This window comes from Erpetoichthys calabaricus, chromosome 6 (assembly GCF_900747795.2).
Source record: "Erpetoichthys calabaricus chromosome 6, fErpCal1.3, whole genome shotgun sequence".
In the NCBI taxonomy this organism is placed as follows: Eukaryota; Metazoa; Chordata; class Cladistia; order Polypteriformes; family Polypteridae; genus Erpetoichthys; species Erpetoichthys calabaricus.
Genome location: NC_041399.2, coordinates 184901384 through 184920817, shown reverse-complemented (window position 1 = coordinate 184920817; position 19434 = coordinate 184901384). Strand labels below are relative to the sequence as shown.

General features: G+C 34.1%; 1 protein-coding gene across 1 annotated transcript in view; it reads left to right on the top strand.

Annotated features, from left to right (window-relative positions):
• The window catches only part of scn5lab (sodium channel, voltage gated, type V-like, alpha b), a 212276-nt gene that overhangs the window by 131038 nt on the left and 61804 nt on the right, over positions 1 to 19434 (top strand). The window contains exon 6 of the mRNA XM_051928791.1: positions 16276 to 16398. Within this exon, the coding sequence (XP_051784751.1) occupies positions 16276 to 16398 (123 nt within the window). The remainder of the gene's footprint in view (positions 1 to 16275; positions 16399 to 19434) is intronic.

The following is a 19434-nucleotide window of genomic DNA, read 5'->3' as shown; positions in this document are numbered from 1 at the left end:
AAATAGTATTGCTGCAGAGGAGTGCAAGAAGCTCCTCACATTTTTAAATGTGAGCAGCAGCAGTCAAAGTAAAACAATTTAAGCAATGACCAGGCATTTTATGGCCATCTGTACCTCATCAAAGTATACACAGGAAATATCATTCACTTCAATGCTTTGAGTGTGTTTTTGGATAAAACACCATAGCAGCTTTCCATTAGCTACTGTTTGGAAGAATATGCTGTCTGATGACATCCCAAAAGAGCTTTTCAATATAAAAGAGTGTTAAAAAGAGGTAGCTTAGTTCTTTTTATGTAATACATTTTAAATGTAACATTATTACCAAGGGTGGCTTAGTGGTAGTCACAGTTAGGAGACTTGGGTTCATGTCCATTGGTTTTCCATTCAACCCCATGTCCAAGTTGGTTTCCTCCGGGTATTCCACTTTTTTCTCACAATTCAAAGATGTACAGGTTGCATGGATTGGCAACACTATGTGTATGTAGTGTGTGAGTGTGTTCACCCTGTCTAGAGAGTGTTCCTGCCATGTACCCTTTGCTTGCTGGCATATGCTTCAGTCCCCTATGACCTTTATCAGGATTAAGCTTGTTTAGATAATGGTATGGTATGTCATTATGAACTTATTTATTGAAAGGTGGCAAAGTGTTAGAGTGGTTGGTGCTGCTACTTCACAGCTCCAGTGTCCATCCAATCCAGACAGTGTCTGTGTAAAGCTTACCCATTTTCCCTATATCTGTGTGGGTTTTCCTACAAACACATTGGTTTTCCGCCCACAAACTAAAGAGATAAATTTTGGGTTAATTGGTTAATTTAGATTGTTGGTTTGTGAATAAATATGCCTACGGCAGACTGGTGCTCTGTCTAGGGTTCATTCCTAACCTGCAATCATTGATGCTGCAATATGCTCTGGCACTGTTCAACCTTAATATTTTAAATAAGCAAATAAGTAATTATTTAGATTTTTAGTAGGAATAGTTTTTTAATAGTTGTTTATTTCTAATTTATATGTAAAAATGGAAATTAAATTTGAAAAACAGGTCTAAAAATCCTTTAAAAGTGTCAGATCATTTTTAATGTAATCTACTAGTCATTGACCCATTTGTGAATATTTGCAGCACAGCATATACATTAAAATGAATTGTCTTGTCTACAATTTCTATTTTTGTCCGAAAATGTGCCTTGTATATTCTGCCACTTGTTCTTTTGCACTATTCATAGCCTACCTCAATAAGTACATGCAAAGGAAAGAAAAACAGAATACACGTTACACACAACTAATTCTTCTTATCCTGAAAATCTATCATTTTTTGAATGGGTTTAAGTAATTTAATTTCAATGAGAGTGTGAGGCAGTTGGAGTCAGAATTAGCCTCTCCAAATCTGAGGTCATGGTTTTCTCCCTGAGGTACTGACTGAAATAATGAGAATGCATATGTAAACCATCAAAATAAGGTTCTTGCCCAGGGTTTCAGTATATCCTCTCCTTTATTATATTGCATAAAGATATTTTTGTGCATAGCTCACAAAACAATCATGGTTCAATATGGAGTTGAAAAAATGTATTTAAAAAGCAATCTGCAAACTAAGGGTAATGTTTTTTCTGTATGGATCCAGCTGCACGTAACACGTGACACTTGAAGAACAGAGCACAATGAATACTGAAATACTGAGGGGTCATCTTCATAGTATATTTAAGAAAATCTACAAATTTCTGTAATAAATTATTCCATTATGACAACTATATTTGATCTGCTACCTAAGTATCAATTGCCTTTTCTGACTTTCCTGTAACATGAAAATCCATAACAGATTGTTACATGGGCATGGTGGTAAACTGGTAGTAGAAAGTTTACTGAACGTTAAGAAAAAGTGTCTGTTGGTGACATTTTATTATTTTTGTTTTCTTTAGAGTAGTACTACCTTTTTGCTTGTAGCACACATCAGTTTTACTACATTTTTACAAAAAAAAAATCTATGGCAAGCCAAATTAATATTTAGAGATATCTCAAAATGAATTTTATGATATCTGGAAATGCATTTTAGATATCTCAAATTGAATTATAGATATCTAAAAATACATCTATTTTAAGATATCTAAAAAGAATTGTATGATATCTCAAACAGATTTCAAGATATCTTGAAGTGATATGCTGTACATTTTCAGATATCTGAAATGCATTTCAAGATATCTTAAATGCAATTTGAGATATCTTGAAATATGTTCATGTGTTCATCTATCTAAAAATACATCTATCTGAAATACATTTTCAGATATCTTAAAATAGCTTTGTGCACATTTCAAGATATCTCAAATACATTTTCAGATATCTTAAAGTAACTTCCTGCGTATTTCAAGATATCTCAATTACATTTTCAGATATCTTAAAATAACTTCCTGCGTATTTCAAGATATCTCAAATACATTTTCAGATATCTTAAAATAACTTCCTGTGTATTTCAAGATATCTCAAAATATATTTTCAGATATCTTAAAATCACTTCCTGTAAAATTTCTTATACTTTCAATGGAACTTCCTGCCTATTTTAAGATATTTTGAAATGCATTTAAGATATCTCGAAATGCACAGGAAGTGATTTTGAGATATCATGAAATGTATTTGAGATATCTTGAAATGTGCAGGAAGTTATTTTAAGATATCTTGAAATGTATTTGAGATATCTTGAAATGTGCAGGAAGTCATTTTAAGATATCTTGAAATGTATTTGAGATATCTTGAAATGTGCAGGAAGTCATTTTAAGATATCTTGAAATGTATTTGAGATATCTAGAAATGTGCAGGAAGTCATTTTAAGATATCTTGAAATGTATTTTAGATATCTTGAAATGTGCAGGAAGTCATTTTAAGATATCTGAAAATGCATTTCAGATATCTCAAAATGAATTTGGGATATCTTAAAATGAGAAGGAAGTTATTTTAAGATATCTCGAAATATAATTTAGATATCTTAAAAAGCATTTAAGATATCATGAAATTCATTGTTGTTTCTATGGCAAGCCAAATTAACATTTAGAGATATCTCAAAATGAATTTTATGATATCTGGAAATGCATTTTAGATATCTCAAATTGAATTATAGATATCTAAAAATACATCTATTTTAAGATATCTAAAAAGAATTGTATGATATCTCAAACAGATTTCAAGATATCTTGATGTGATATGCTGTACATTTTCAGATATCTGAAATGCATTTCAAGATATCTTAAATGCAATTTGAGATATCTTAAAATATGTTCATGTGCATTTTGAGATATCTCAAATACATTTCAAGATATCTTAAAATACATCTGCAGGCATTTTGAGATATCTGAAATACATTTTCAGATATCTTAAAATAGCTTTCTGCACATTTCAAGACATCTCAAATACATTTTCAGATATCTTAAAGTAACTTCCTGCGTATTTCAAGATATCTCAAATACATTTTCAGATATCTTAAAATCACTTCCTGTAAAATTTCTTATACTTTCAATGGAACTTCCTGCCTATTTTAAGATATCTTGAAATGCATTTAAGATATCTCGAAATGCACAGGAAGTGATTTTGAGATATCATGAAATGTATTTGAGATATCTTGAAATGTGCAGGAAGTTATTTTAAGATATCTTGAAATGTATTTGAGATATCTTGAAATGTGCAGGAAGTCATTTTAAGATATCTTGAAATGTATTTTAGATATCTTGAAATGTGCAGGAAGTCATTTTAAGATATCTTGAAATGTATTTTAGATATCTTGAAATGTGCAGGAAGTCATTTTAAGATATCTGAAAATGCATTTCAGATATCTCAAAATGAATTTGGGATATCTTAAAATGAGAAGGAAATTATTTTAAGATATCTCGAAATATAATTTAGATATCTTAAAAAGCATTTAAGATATCTTGAAATTCATTGTTGTTTCAGATATCTGAAATACATTTTTAGATATCTAAAATTAATTTCATGATATCTTAAAATGGGTCTCTGCTCTATTTCAGATATCTAACAATGTATTTCAAGATATCTAAAATTGTATTTCAAGATATCTAAAATGCATTTTAAGATATCTTTAAAAGGACACTCAATTATTTCAAGATATCTCAATAGCACTTTCAGATATCTACAATACAATTTAAGATATCTCAAATACATTTCCAGATATCTCAAAACAGCTTCCTGTCCATTTTCAGATATCTCAAATACATTTTCAGATATCTCAACATCACTTCCTGCTCATTTCAAGATATCTCAAATACATTTTAAGATATCTTATAATAAACAAGAAGTCCCATTGAAATAATAGGCAATTTTACAGGAAATGATTTTGAGATATCTTGAAATGCATTTAAGATATCTTAAAATGCATGAAAGGTCAATTTAAGATATCTGAAAATTCATTTGAGATATCTTGAAATACAGACACAATTATTTTGAGATATCTGAAACTGTATTTGAGATATCTTGAAATGCATTTGAGATATCCCGAAATGTATTGCAGATATCTTAAAATGTAAAGGAAAGTATTTTAAGATATCTCAAAGCGAGTTTCAGATATCTTAAAAAGTAAATTACATTTTAAGATATCCGAAATTCATTTCAAGATATCTCTAAATGTTAATTTGGCTTGCCATAAAAATCACATAAGTTTCTTTATCCCCTTGATGTTTGAACATAAAATTTACAGATTTTATTTAGGTTTAAAACCAAAGCAGATTTAAATTTAAAAACGTGTACTGTTTTGCAAGTTTTTGTTTTCCCAAACTCTTAAACGAAATGATTATAATTACACTAGAAATATTCCCAGAAAAGTTATAAATGTACCTGGTGAGTGATACTATGCCTCAATGTAGAAATTGCAGTATGATGAATAAACTCTCCTTTGTACCTTGCTTTACACTTCTGTCTAAAATACCTGCATGTTTAAGTGGCTTTATCACACAAGAAAAATGAGTAATGCATATGATTTAATTCACTTTTCTTTGATCTGTACTTCAGAATTTGTATTTTAAAAATAAAAATGTAATACATTATGAGCAACTTAAAAATGTTAGGCTCCAAAATCTCTGCTTTACACTAATCCATTCACCCATTTTCTAACCTGCTTTATCTAATTAAGGGGTACAGGGAGTCAAATCCTGACTCAGGAGCACTGGGTGGGTGCAAGGCAGAAAAATAACCCTGGGTCTAGCACATACATGGTCACACTCTTACCCACTCATACCCATTTAGAGATAATGGTTATAGTAACACACATGTTTTTGAAATATGCAAACAAGACCATAATATACAGAGAAAAAAAAACATGCATACAAATGAAGAATATAGAAACCTTACACAGTATGCCACTATACCATCTATATCCTTGTCTTCATGCATAAATATTTTTTGACAGTCATTGCCATTGCCATAAACTGATACATATTTATGGGCTCTGTTATGAATGGGCATATAAGGATACATATTTATGAATCCCATTGTGTAAATTTGCAGAACTTTTTGCAAGAATGAAGGTCACATTATATGCTTATGAATGAAACACATTAGAACATTAGAACACTCTAGACGAGAACAGGCCATTCAGCCCAGCAAAGCTCTCCTATCCACTTATTTCTTCCTTAAAAACATCAAGTCGAGTTGCGAAAATCCCTAACATCTTACTGTCTACCAAACTACTTGGTAGCTTATTCTGAGTGTCTATCGTTCTTTGTGTAAAGAAAAACATCCTAATGTTTGTGCGAAATTTACCCTTAACATGTTTCCAACTGTGTCCTCGTGTTATTGATGAACTCATTTTAAAAAAACAGTCTCGATCCACTGTACTGATTCCCTTCATAATTTTAAACACTTCAATCATGTCACCTCTTAATCTTCTTTTGCTTAAACAGTATAAGCTCAGCTCTTTTAATCTTTCCTCATAATTCATCCCGTAGCCCTGGAATCGGCCTAGTCGCTCTTCTCTGGACCTTTTCTAGCGCTGCTATGTCTTTTTTGGTCATGTAAACATGATTACATGTTTCTTGCAATACTGAATACTCAAGTTTGCTGTCCCATGTGCCCTCAGGTCAAAGTGTTTAACTATAGACATAATATAAAATACAGTAATTCTTGAAAGTTAAGTGGTATCAGTTGCTCACAAAAACGTCCAAACTCTACCAAACTCTGGGTCTCTAGGTGTTCCATATTATCAGTCCATGTTATGGGCTTTTTTCAGCTTTTCTTGAAATCCTTCTAACAAGAGTTAATCATATTAGAAGTTTAAGGTTCAGATTTTCCTGAAAATGCTTAAGTGTTCTGTGTATTTGTTAAAGACAAAAACAACTAACTCAGATATAACTGTACAGTGCACCAAGGCTTAATCCTGCGGGCATATATTTAAACCATGGTTAATCTGGTATAATCTCTAGCATCAATTGTCAAGTGTGCATCTAGCCCTTATTTAAAAATGCATGTTGTATCGTTACAGAGCTTCCTGTAAAGATGCCATGTCATCAGATATTGGAGTGATTTGAATGTAAATAATGCTGTTTTTAAAAAATCACAATTCAGATTCCGTTGTCCATTATTCTTAGAAATGCTTCCAGAATAGTAGAAGTAATCTGCAATAAAAGGTGGAGGCAGGATAACTTTAGTCCAGGACACACAAGGAGTAGCTGGATAAGCTGAGATGAAAATTAGATTTTTTAGGGACAGGCAGATGCTCAAGAGACATTACTGGAACTGAAACCCTGTTGATAACTAGATTCAATTACATTTCTACACATTTTTCTTTAAATTGATGTATAGTGTTCCACTGAACTAAGGATTTTGAGAGCCTGCAGTGGCTATAAGAACAATTTAGTGCCTTAAATTTGTTCAAATTTTATCTGTTACAATGTAGTACTAGGGTGTTGTACCGTGTTAGCCATTATGAATGTAGAGAAAAGCCAAGCAAAATGACACCTTTTATTGGCTAACTAGAAAGATTACAATATGCAAGCTTTCGAGGCAACTCAGGCCCCTTCTTCAGGCATCTTGCCTGAAGAAGGGGCCTGAGTTGCCTCGAAAGCTTGCATATTGTAATCTTTCTAGTTAGCCAATAAAAGGTGTCATTTTGCTTGGCTTTTCTCTACATCTGTTACAATATAAAATCATGTGAGTGTGTACCTGAGTGGCCTTAAGATATATTGGGCCCTAATAGGGAATTGGGATCTGTAACTGATGCTGCTGCGATTGGCTCCAACTTGCTATGACACCACAATTAAATTAAGTTTTTCAGTTTATAAATAGATAGTACAAAATCATAATATTTTTAATCTTTTTTTATTGTAATAAAAATGTTACATCAACATGAAACAATATTCTATACATCCTTTTTAAATTAGTTACAAATAAAAAAGAAAAACAGTTTGATCCTTAAATATTCATCCCCTTTAGTAACACAAGCAATGCCCTGGTGTGACCTGTCGCCAAAACACTTCCAGCTATATGACATAAAGGAATTTATTTCCATTTATGTTCTTCAGTTTCAAGGAGATTTCATAGCTGGTTGGTGTAGGTATCAATAAGAACTATATCAGGAAAACATTTAAAGCAAATCTTATTAAAAACCAGAATTGTGTTTAAAAAATTCCAATGGTGTAATTTCCATACTGTGTGTTTATAAAATATGGGGGAACCTATGGGGTCTCTAATGTGCTGTGTTCATCAGTGGTATCATGTGAGATTCAACAGAAAATAATCCCAATTAAATAAGTCCATTCATCCCTCCACCAATCTATGTTGTGAACAAGGTCTCCATTTTAAGTCAGATAAGTGAAGTAATAGATTCAGAGTACCTGTACAATCAATCATTGAATTGCCCTGATTATGAGATGATATCGAACACCTTGCATCACTGCTTCAGAAGGAAAAATAAAGACAAGAGAGACAGTCACTCAGCCATGTTTCCCCATTATGGGGTTAAAATCAAGTACATGGTTGGAAGCAATCCTGAAAAAATTTCACAGGACACTTTTGTTCAAATACAGTCATTTATGATGAGTCAATGTAGAGATGCAAATCAACCTGCTGTACACAATACCTAAATTGACACTGAATTTATCCTATGGCAGATATATGCACTTAAAGATAAACAGTAAATGTTATGCATACAAAATAAAAAATAATTGCATAAAATTCAACTTTATTCACTTGAAAAGTAACATTTGATAAAAACAATTTTATGTTTAAATAAGCACTTTATTCCAATAATCCACAATTTATGCTGTAAATAGTTCTGTTCTAGTTCTAGTTAGCAATAGGGAGGCGGGTGGAATATTTGTACATATAGATGCACCCAACTGTGCCTCACACTTTAAGCCCAGAGAGATAACTAGTCATAAAACAAAAACTTAATACAAACAATTTATTAATGCAACACTGGATCTGGGTGTACTTTTTATATCAATGACAATTGGTTATAACATAAAGACAAGGGTCTTTATATTATCTATTGATAGATAGATAGATAGATAGATAGATAGATAGATAGATAGATAGATAGATAGATAGATAGATAGATAGATAGATAGATAGATAGATAGATAGATAGATAGATAGATAGATAGATAGATAGATAGATAGATAGATAGATAGATAGATACTTTATTAATCCCAAGGGGAAATTCACAAACTCAAACTCTATACAAACTGTGTGGAGTTACAAACTCCACACAGGGCCATAGCAAAGTTTGGGGCAGCCACCCGTATAATTGGTATCCTGGCTGCAATGTCGTAAACATGAATACAGCACTCTGTTTTCTTTAGAAGCCTTGCTGGGTTTGATGGACTTTCTAGAACTTTGGAGGACCTCACTGGGTATGTCTCTTTAGGCATACTCCCAGTTTTGAGATATCTGAAGTTCTCAGTCCCTTTCCAGGTCATTTTGCCTATGCTTGCAACCCATTTCAACCGAGAAGACAAAACTAAAAGGTCAATATACATGTACTGAATGGAAGTTTGTGGTTGTTTGAGTGAATTAAACACACTTTGGAGGAAATCCTTAGACTTTTTGTGTTTCATACTTTTATCTGTGTTTTTTTTTATTTGTTTTGTTTACATTGTTCCTTTTTTAAATTTATACAATGAAAATTAGACATTAATTTGTTTCTCAGTGATGAAAACAGCACAATCAGTATGATATTGAATAATTTTAAATTTATTAATTTATCAGTTGTTACTTTTATTGAGTTTTATCTTGCACTGCCATGTTGGCTAATGTACAAGTAGCTGTATCTACCTCTTCTGGCCATCCCAATATCTTTCCTGCAGTTTTATGTGGCACTTGCACAGCTCTTTACATATCTAATAGGGATTTACCCTGCTATCTAAAGAAACTGTTTCCTGCTTGATTGCTCTGTATAGATTTATGTGGATATCTGTAACCTAAAATGGGCTGACACCAGGTCCAATATGTTGAAATAACAAAAAGAGACAAAACATGAAACTACTTATGGTACAGGATATGAAAAATTAATCACTATAATACAGCCATCAAAAAATATTATGGTCGATTATTTACAGATGCAAAGTTTTCTGTGTAAGGCACATCAAGCCTTCAGAGAAACAAAATCTGTCTGGGCCTCTATTGAAATTCAAGAGATGATATGAACATACCCAAGCTATTATTTATATATGTATGTATATATGTGGATAGATTTACTTTATTGTCATTCAAACCAAACAACAAGGAGTGCGCAGCTGAACAAAATTGCATTTCTCCTGGTTCAAGGTATGAACACAAATATAAAGACAAGTGCATGTTACACAACAACAGATAGACAATAATAGACAGCAAACAGACATAATCTTATACAGTATATAAACGCCTATGCGTGGAAGTGTGTGTGTCTGTCTGTCTGGCCTGGAAGTGCAAGGCTACAGCATGAAGCTCAAAGAGCTGGCAAGGCGGCCCCAAGTTAACGAGTCGGAAGAAGAACAATGTACGAGGCTACAGTATGAAGCTTAAAGAAACCGACTCTGTCACCAAAGTGAAAGCACAGAGAAAAGACAAACGAAAGATCGACAAGGGGGGCGAGCGTGTCCGCAAAACAAAACCACCGACTCTGCATTTCATTTTTCTGATGATTTCAATAGTTTTTAGGAGCCTGGGCTTTTTACAGCACAGGCCTACATAGCTAGCATATGTATGTTTCAATAGACACATAGGTGAATAGTTGGAAAGTGTTCAAGTGACAAAAACATTAACATAATGTACAGACATAACAGCATTTTAGGAGATATGAGATTCTAAATATATGTGCTCACACAGTCTGTATTGTTTGTTCCAGAAATTAACAGTCCCAATAGCTCAACATGTTTTTGTTGGTAGAGAGAGTTAAGTAGTCTGATGGCCTGTTTGAAGAACTAGTGAGTCTAGCAGTGTTGCACCACATTCTGCAGTAGCATTTGCCAGAGGACAAAAGTTAGAACTGCCCATGTACAAGGGTTGGTGGGGTCTCTGATTATCTTGGTGGCTCTTCTAGGGCAGCGTGACAAGTACAGATCTTGTATAGACAGGAGGGTGGTTCAAAGGATTTCCTCTGCCATCCTCACCACTCTCTGTAGGAACTTCTGATCCAAAACAGTGAAGTTGCCATACGAGGCTGTTAGGCTGCTGGTGAAAATGACCTCTATAGCACCTCTGTAGAATGTTGTGAAGACAGAAGGGGGGAAATTTACTAAATTCATCCATTGCAGAAAGTTTCTTGACAAGGGAGTTGGTGTTTGTAGTTTGTAGTCCATGTCACGTCATCCATGATGTGCACCCCGGGGAACTTTGTGCTTCTTCCTGACTCCATGGCGTTGCCATTGATTGTAAGTGGAGTATGTGCCATGTGTCTCCTTCTGAAGTCAACAATGATTTCCTTTGTGTTGTTATAATTCAGTGACAGGTTGTTGTTGTCACACCAGACAACAATTAGTTCACTTCCTCTCTGTAGGTTAATTCATCATTGTTACTGATGAGGTCCACCACCATTGTGTCATATGCAAATTTGATGACATGATTTGTTGTGTGTAATCAAAGTGAACAACAGGGTGCTGAGAATAAAGCTGTGGGGAACCCCAGTATTCATGGTGATGGTCTCAGAGATATTTTTTCCAACATGTATGTTCTGGGGTCTGTCTGTGAGGAAGTCCAATATTGCGTAATAAGGTGTTGATGCCTAATTGGTCAAGTTTTCTTACCAAGTGCTGGGGGTTAACTGTATTAAAAGCGGACCTAAAGTCAAAAAAGAGCAGCTGCACATAACTGTTCTTATTCTCCAGATGGGCCATGGTCAATATGGCATCATCAGTGAAGCAGTTAGGGTGTAAGCAAAATGAAGTGGATTGAACATTGCAGGAAGTCTGGATGTTATATAGTGTAGTCCTTAACCAGTCTTTCAAAGCACTTCATCAGTATGGTTGTGAGTGCTATATAGGGTGTATGGCGGGCAGGCGAAATCCTTACCAGCATGCCCTGAGTGTAGAAGACTGGGAGAGAGAGTATTTTCAGGACAATTTCTCCCCTGAGCCAACAGAGGACTGCCCCCTTGATTTTCAGTTGGGCCAGGGGGCGCATGGACATTTCCAGGGCCTTATTTGGCCACACTTCCACCACACCCAGAAGTGTGGCCACACTTCCACCACACCCAGAAGTGTGGCCGGAAGACACTCGTTGGGCACCGGGTGCCCAATAAAAAGGGGCCACTCTCCACCATTCGATGGCCAGAGTCAGGAGGAAGAGGACAAAGTCTGAGGAGGAGTGGAGGAAGAAGGACTGGTGGCAAGAAGAGACTGTGTGTTGCGGTGTTGGAGTTTTGTACACTTAATAACTTTAAATAATCCTGGGTGTTGTGTTAAACCTGTGTCCTGCCTGTCTGTGTTGGAGGTTAGGGCGGCTGTAAAGCTCAGGATTCACAAGTGACAGTCATTGAGTGTTGATGCTGGTGGTGACTTCTTTGCTAATGGGATGATAATAGTGGCCTTGAAGCAAGCATGGAGGTACGACAGCTTGCCTCGGTGGGGGGGGGAGGGAGGGGGTATTGTAAATGTCTGTATGAACATGCATTGGTTGATCCGCATATTTCCTGAGTACACACAGTGTTATGTTGTCAGGACCAACAGCTTTCCGTTGATTGACTCTGCGGAGTGTCTTCCGAACATCAGCTGGGTCAAGACAGAGTGCTTCATTGTTCAGGCTGTGAGGGGTTTAATTGTTGTTGTGTTGTTCTTTTCTTCAAACCGGCTGAAGTAAGTGTTAAGTGTATTGAGGAAATTAATATTGTCATCACAGAGTGGCGGAGGAGACTATACATAAAATACATTTGAGTGATTAGAAATTACAAAGTTTACAAGCAGTGTAGAAAATTGAAAATGATGTTAATTATGTTCTTATGAATGGCTTCTTTCAGGCTTATTCTTGTTTGTTTATTTAAAATTAGTTTTATTTTAAAAATAAATGGGCAAACTTTATTTCATATAGCTTGTTTCAATTACAATGCACAGGGAACTAATCGGTATGATGTGCCTGGTCATAGGTAGGAATGGATTAACATTATGGTACAGTCAGTGTCACTACAGCAGATATTTACAATAAAATAAACACAGGTAAAGCCAACCCCAGATATAAAAGGTTAAACAGTTTCAGGGTCATGTGAATATTAACACTTAGGGAACAACAGGAAAAGTTCTAAATGACAAGAAATTACTATTTTAATTTCCTGATATTTTATTTCAAACTACTATATGCATTTGCTCTTTTTTCTGATTTGCATTTTCTGAGCATTTTAATTCCACAACTAAATACATTTACTATCAGCCTTGGAGGTTAGATTTCTAAGGAAATAATTTTCTGATGGAAGGCTTCACTTCAACATGATCAGTAGAAAGAGACCAAGTAATAATTAAGCATTACCACAATATTCTATATTGTATTTTTTTTCATAATGTGTTTTTGGTATGTTTTCAGGGATAAAGATGCAAGCCTTATAAAGACAAATAGTAATCAGCAGAAGTCAGAGTTCCCCACTTAACATATTATTTATGTGTTGGCCTCCTAGTGCCTCCAAACTACTCAGTAGCTTAAGTCTTTCACACCCATAAAGTATGTTTCAAACACACATTTCAGAAGTGTCCAGTACTTGTTCTAGTTGCTTAAGCAATTTTAATATTTAAAATTAAGATATCTAGATCTGTGGCCATGAAAGAAAAAAGGGAGTTTTACATGTAAACTGCTATTCTTTTTTGCCTAGAGTCCATTATTTAAACAGAATTCATCCACTGCTTCAATTTCATACTCTACTGATATAAAAGAGTTCTAGAAGAGATGTCTCATGCAGTTGTAGGAGTCATAATGTAGTCAGTAATTCTTTTTTTTTTCAACCTTTTTTTGTGGGGGTGGTATGAGGTATTTTGCCATTTCTAATTTCCAAATACAAATATAAAAATCCACCAATGAAAATGAGAATGACCTTGTTCTATCAATAATTAAGTTTAAAAACATTATTGAATAAAGGGCACTCAGGTGCCCTTAATTCAGTATTAGGATTTGGTCGTTGAGCATTTAGTATTAAAAATTTGCAGTAAAAGAGGAAGTCAGAAAATAGGCAAATAATTTCCACTGAAAAATACATATTATGTAACATAACATTCTCAAACCTATCTAATCCAGTTCAGGGCTGTAAAGGGTCAGAGCCTGTCCAGGTAGCATTGGCACAGGGTGTGAAACAGTCCATTGCATGGTTCACTCATGTACAGCCACATTCATAAACATACCGAGCCATTTTGGAATTGCCAGTCAACCTTTTCACCACGTCTCTGGAGATGTGAAAATGCAACACAAGGAAGACTCCACATACACAATAACAAGACATGAGATATGAACCCAGGATGCTCATTCAATGAAGTAGTACTATCCATTGTCACACCATTCTGTCCCATGACATGTAATGCATAAACAAAAATGAATAAATACTTGCTATGGCAAGAGATTCAATTGTCATCATGAAAATGGATAATTATTAAAAATAGAAAAAAATAGGTTAAACTTAAATCGAAAAAATAAGTTAAACTTAAAATGCTCTTCTGTAATTTTTGTTTAGGGCTTTGCCAAAAGATCAATTGAGTCATAGTTGGATCAATTATTTCAAAACATAAAGAGAAAAACTTTCAAACAGTAATGTTTTTCTCATAAACTGCCAAAAGTCCAACTACAATTGACCATACACTCAATACACTAACATAATAATATGCTTGCACCCTCTTAACTGAAATGACCATATCTGTCATTCTCCAAATCTGTCATTTCTCCAAAGAGAAAATGTTTCAAGACAGTAATGTTTTTCTCATTAATTGCCAAACCTCCAACTACATACACTCTTAAAATTAACCATCCTAGCAAGTCCCTGTTTGGACCCTCTTAACCAACATGAGTGAAATGACCATATCTGTCATTTTTCAATTTTGAATAGCACATATTGAACTGTGAATGACTGAATGACCTTATTGCATCTAATTGGCATAAACACTGTATAGAATAGTCTACTGGTACAGAGAAATAAGTTTAACATTTCTTGTTTTGTCTTCAATATATGAAATTACTAATAACAAAGTTTATTTAGGTGGTAGGGATAAGTTGAAGTCTTACAGACTACTACTTTAAATGTAAGTTTGGATGAGGGAACCAATGATTGCTTGAGCTGTTAGAAGGAAAAGTTCTGCAATTTTGGGTGATCCTGCTCTTGCATATGTGAAAGCTGTTGATGAATAAAAAATTCACATCTGCACCCGACCATGGAGCTGGGAATCAAGAAACAAAGAGAAATGTGGGAAATTGGAGTTGAAGGTAAGAGCAGAGCACACTGTTGGTTCATTTAAGGTTGCACAGTTTCAAGAAAACGCATATATCAGCTTTAAATGTTCATTGAATTGGTGTCATTTTCTCCAGATTTTACCAATCACATTTGGGTTAATGTGGATGATGTAAAATCTCCCCCTGGATTGAGTATTGTAAGTAAGCTTGGTCAATTTATTGCCTCCTAAAGATTCTGCACAATTCTAATGGTGTACAACTTCATTTAATCCGTACAGATTTCACTTGTTTGCCTCACGGCTTCCATTCTCAGATATGACCAAATTGGCACGATGAAAGTTCTCAGGACGCTTAGGGCACTGAGGCCTCTGCGAGCCCTATCCAAATTTGCAGGGATGAGGGTAAGGGTAACCTCTAAGAATCATGTGTTTTGACAAGATACTGTATGCTCTGAACAATGCCTTCTCCAATGATTTCATCACAACTCTAAATTCACAGGGTTTATAATCTCCTAAGCAGTCTGAAAAGTAGTCCCCTCTCACTGGAAAAGTTTCTTCAGACTGTGAAGAGCTAATTGTGCCACATTGTTAGTGTGTTTTCTCTCTTGAGTAACAAGGCTTTGCTTTTTCAGCTTGGAGGGTCTTTCACTGCAACCATCTCCAGATAATGATTTCATGTGTTTTCTCAAGGACTGGACTGATGCTAAAACAGCAACCTGCCTAGTTTCAAAGATCTGATGTCTGACCTTTCAATTCAACAGCAAGCCTATGGTTGTTAACAGTCACTTAGTGGCATTTTCAAAGCTTCCTTGTTTATCTATCTATCTATCTATCTATCTATCTATCTATCTATCTATCTATCTATCTATCTATCTATCTATCTATCTATCTATCTATCTATCTATTATATAGTGCCTTTCATATCTATCTATCTATCTATCTATCTATCTATCTATCTATCTATCTATCTATCTATCTATCTATCTATCTATCTATCTATCTATCTATCTATCTATCTATCTATCTATATGCTAATGTATTACATAAGTACTAATGTGTAGCTTGTGATGCAGACCAGAACAGCATCAATGCAGCAACAGCACTGGAATGCTTTTTTGTTTCTATTCCTCTGTTTTCCAACTTTAGACTTTGTCAAGTGCTTCAATGAAGAGTGGATTTTTAGTTGAAGTAAATTCCATTTCCCAGATTCACATGACAGGTTGAATGAAAATTAAAGAAGTATAACTAAAAATGCTTTTAGGTTTTCTCAGTCGGGTGGGAAACATGCTGCACCATAAACCAAAAACTGACAACAGAAATACTCTTCATGACTAACAGGCCCGCTCCCTCTCTCCCAGGTTCAGGATTTGGTGCTTTCTGGTTTTTGGCCCCTGACCCTCAGAGTGAGTTTTGGAACTGTCGCTAACAGCTTGGACTCTTTTTGCTTTTGTGTCTCCATATAGGTCTCTTTAATAAGCCTTGTAGCTAACGCCCTGCAATATCAGGACTTCTCTGCAATAAAATATCTTAGGACCCTTCGAGCTTTGAGACCATTAAGAGCCTTGTCACGCTTTGAAGGCATGCGGGTAAGAGCTTTTTCACAGGTCTCTCTCTCTCTCTCTCTCTCTCTCTCTCTCTCTCTCTCTCTCTCTGTCTCTCTCTCTCTATGATCCTCTTGTTTCATCTGCTCATTACTGACATACAGAGACTGTAGCCTTCTGTTTTGTAAAATGGAGTTAAGTCTAAGTAACTCTGCAAAACCCTTATTTTACATCTCACTCTCTCAGCCACAATCATAGTTTTACATTTCCCTGATAGAAGAAGATTTGAAAGCTTTTGCCATCCTCCCAGTTATCTTGAATCTTCTGTGCCTAGGCTGTTTTATTTATTTACATCTTTTCTCTTGAAAATGGAAAAATATTTCATTGCCTTATAATTTCTGTGAAAAATTGTTTTTTAAATGGTTGCCCCACTATGGACCTGCAATACACATTACATTTTTACACTTAGTTTCTGATCTTTGCAATTTTCATTAAATTTAACATTTTTTCTGCAAAAAATTGAATCCTGATATCAGGAAACTGGGGCATGACATTCCCTGAGTGAGAAATGGTCCCTGAGAATATTTCAGGTTTATGTTTTATATAACCATAGTCAATTTTAATGCCCTAGCGGTTCACCTGAACTGGGCTCTCCTGAACTCCTATTGGGCCATCTAATGCAAAGTATGCCAGAAATGCAACATAAACAGCAATGTCTTACAAATAGAGGCTTGAGCATGTACTATTTGCAGTTTACAACTGTTTTTAATATTAATAGTCCTCAAGCTTACTTATGGGAAGTGGTTATGTATATTTGTTATGTATTTTCGTATTTACATGTAATGTGATCAAAAGAATGTAACATTTTATTTTGTTATTTGAGGTCAGAGTCATAGTACTTATTAGTTATCCTTACACATTTATGCTAATTTTGTGAAAACCTTGTTTATTTTAGCTTGCAGTTTTTCCTTTTTAGTCTAGTTTACAATATGCCATATTTATCGGATTAACTTAAATGATAGAGGAGAAAATAATTGAGTACTGTGATTTTTATGTAGTTTGATTTTGAATTCAAATGTCATTGAATTAAGAATAAAGACACTCATAACATCTCTGTTTCTTGTGAAAATGAGGCCACAATATTCTTGTACCATATATCTGACTTCCATTATGTGCTCCAGTGTTGCATTTCATAATGAAACTTACAGTTAACACTATACTTTAGTAAATGTTCAGTTGTAAAGGTAACATTAAAGCAGTAAAAAGGGATATTTTTAAATAATGTTATACTTTATGTTTAAAAGTTATATTTAATACAGCTAAACAGTTAATCATTGACTTTGGGAGTTCATGTACTAATTACTGATTTTAGGTAAATTCAATTCATCTCAGTTGTCATTGAACTTGTGCACTGGTGTAAACACAATACAATACAAGCTTTTTTTATTTAAATATAATAATGCAACATCAGTAAAAATTCAAGTACAAAAACACCAATCAAAGTGAAATATAAATGTTTTGGCAACAAACAACCATATTGATAATATCATCACATTTAGCAAAAGCAAACTATTATGGATATGTTACAGTATACACTATTTGTTTTCATATGAAATGGCTAGGTTTGTCTTACCCCATCAGATTCACTGTAGTTTTTAATATTAAACATCTGAAAATCATCTGACTGGCTACATAAAAACTTGGTATGGTATGTTTTCTACTCTCAGCAGTGAAGTTCTTCAGAAGAAAAAAATGATGTCACAGCATATTACTTGTTCTTAATTCCTACCTGCACTGTATATTTACATCAAAGATGACATTCAAATAGGGACTTGTAACATCAATAGTCCAGTATTCAAGACTAACCAACTATAGACTATTGAAACAGTTTCAATTCTGCAGATTATGAATCACACATTACAGGATTCCTTATATCTAAATAAAACTCATAGATGACACTAATTTAAATCTTGCCTGTATACTCTCAAACAGTGCATGGCTAATATAATACAGTGATTATGTAGACAGTAGTAAACACACATCACAAACTGCAATTTAAACAACCCATGTAAAGGAAACAGATTTTCAGGCTGATGCAGATTTGTGTCTTTAATATTATAATACTGCATTCATTTTCGTACTACAGTTTAGCATGTAATTCCTCCATCTCCATTTCTCTGCAAACTTCAGATAGTTTTGGTAGATATTTATCGTCGTTGGTTTTTACACATTGCCAAGCATATGTTTCTTACTCTAGAGTAACTTCAATAGCAAATGTTAAAGATAAGCAAGGAAAACGTATTCCCAATGAACACAAAGAGTTTACTCAAAATATTATGTATAAGAAAGTATTTTCTTCTTCCATATAACGTTTTTTCAATAAGGAGTTATGCAAGCATGAAAATATACAACAAACATTTTAGCATACAATTTACATTTATACATAGAAACATGCAAGCGTGCAAGTTATTTCTAAAAGTTACTCATTGTTCTTTTGCCGTAATCACTGTGCATTCATCCAGTATTATAGCCTTCTTTGCACATTCGGCATGACATGCTGTTACAGCTTGTAGTCATTAACTAAAGGCTATCAGACACATTATTCTTTGCTTTATAATCTTAATTTGTGCTTAGTCTTACTTTTCATTTATGTCACATTTCTTTTTTGTTTCTATATCATATTATAACAACAGCAGCATTTATTTCAATAGGACAATTTCATACAAGGCCTTTAGGTCAAAGTGCTTTATGAAATGTAAAGAAGAACCTATTGCAAGAAAAAAGAAAAAAATTAGAAATAAATTAACATCTGAATAAATAAATGAAATAACTAAAGTAGTAATTAAAAATAAATCAGTTCACTAAATAATATAGATATACAAAGTAATCAATTAAATGTAGAGTCCTTAATTATTTTTTAACTCTTTCATGATTACAATGATAAGTCAGATGCTGTGTTCAAATGGTCAGGGATAACAGAAAAAAATAAAAAACTCTAGCTAGGGAGAAGAGAGAGGAAAAAATCTTCAGGGATTCAAAGACCATTCTGCGTAACTAGCATAAATGTGCTTAAGTATTTCT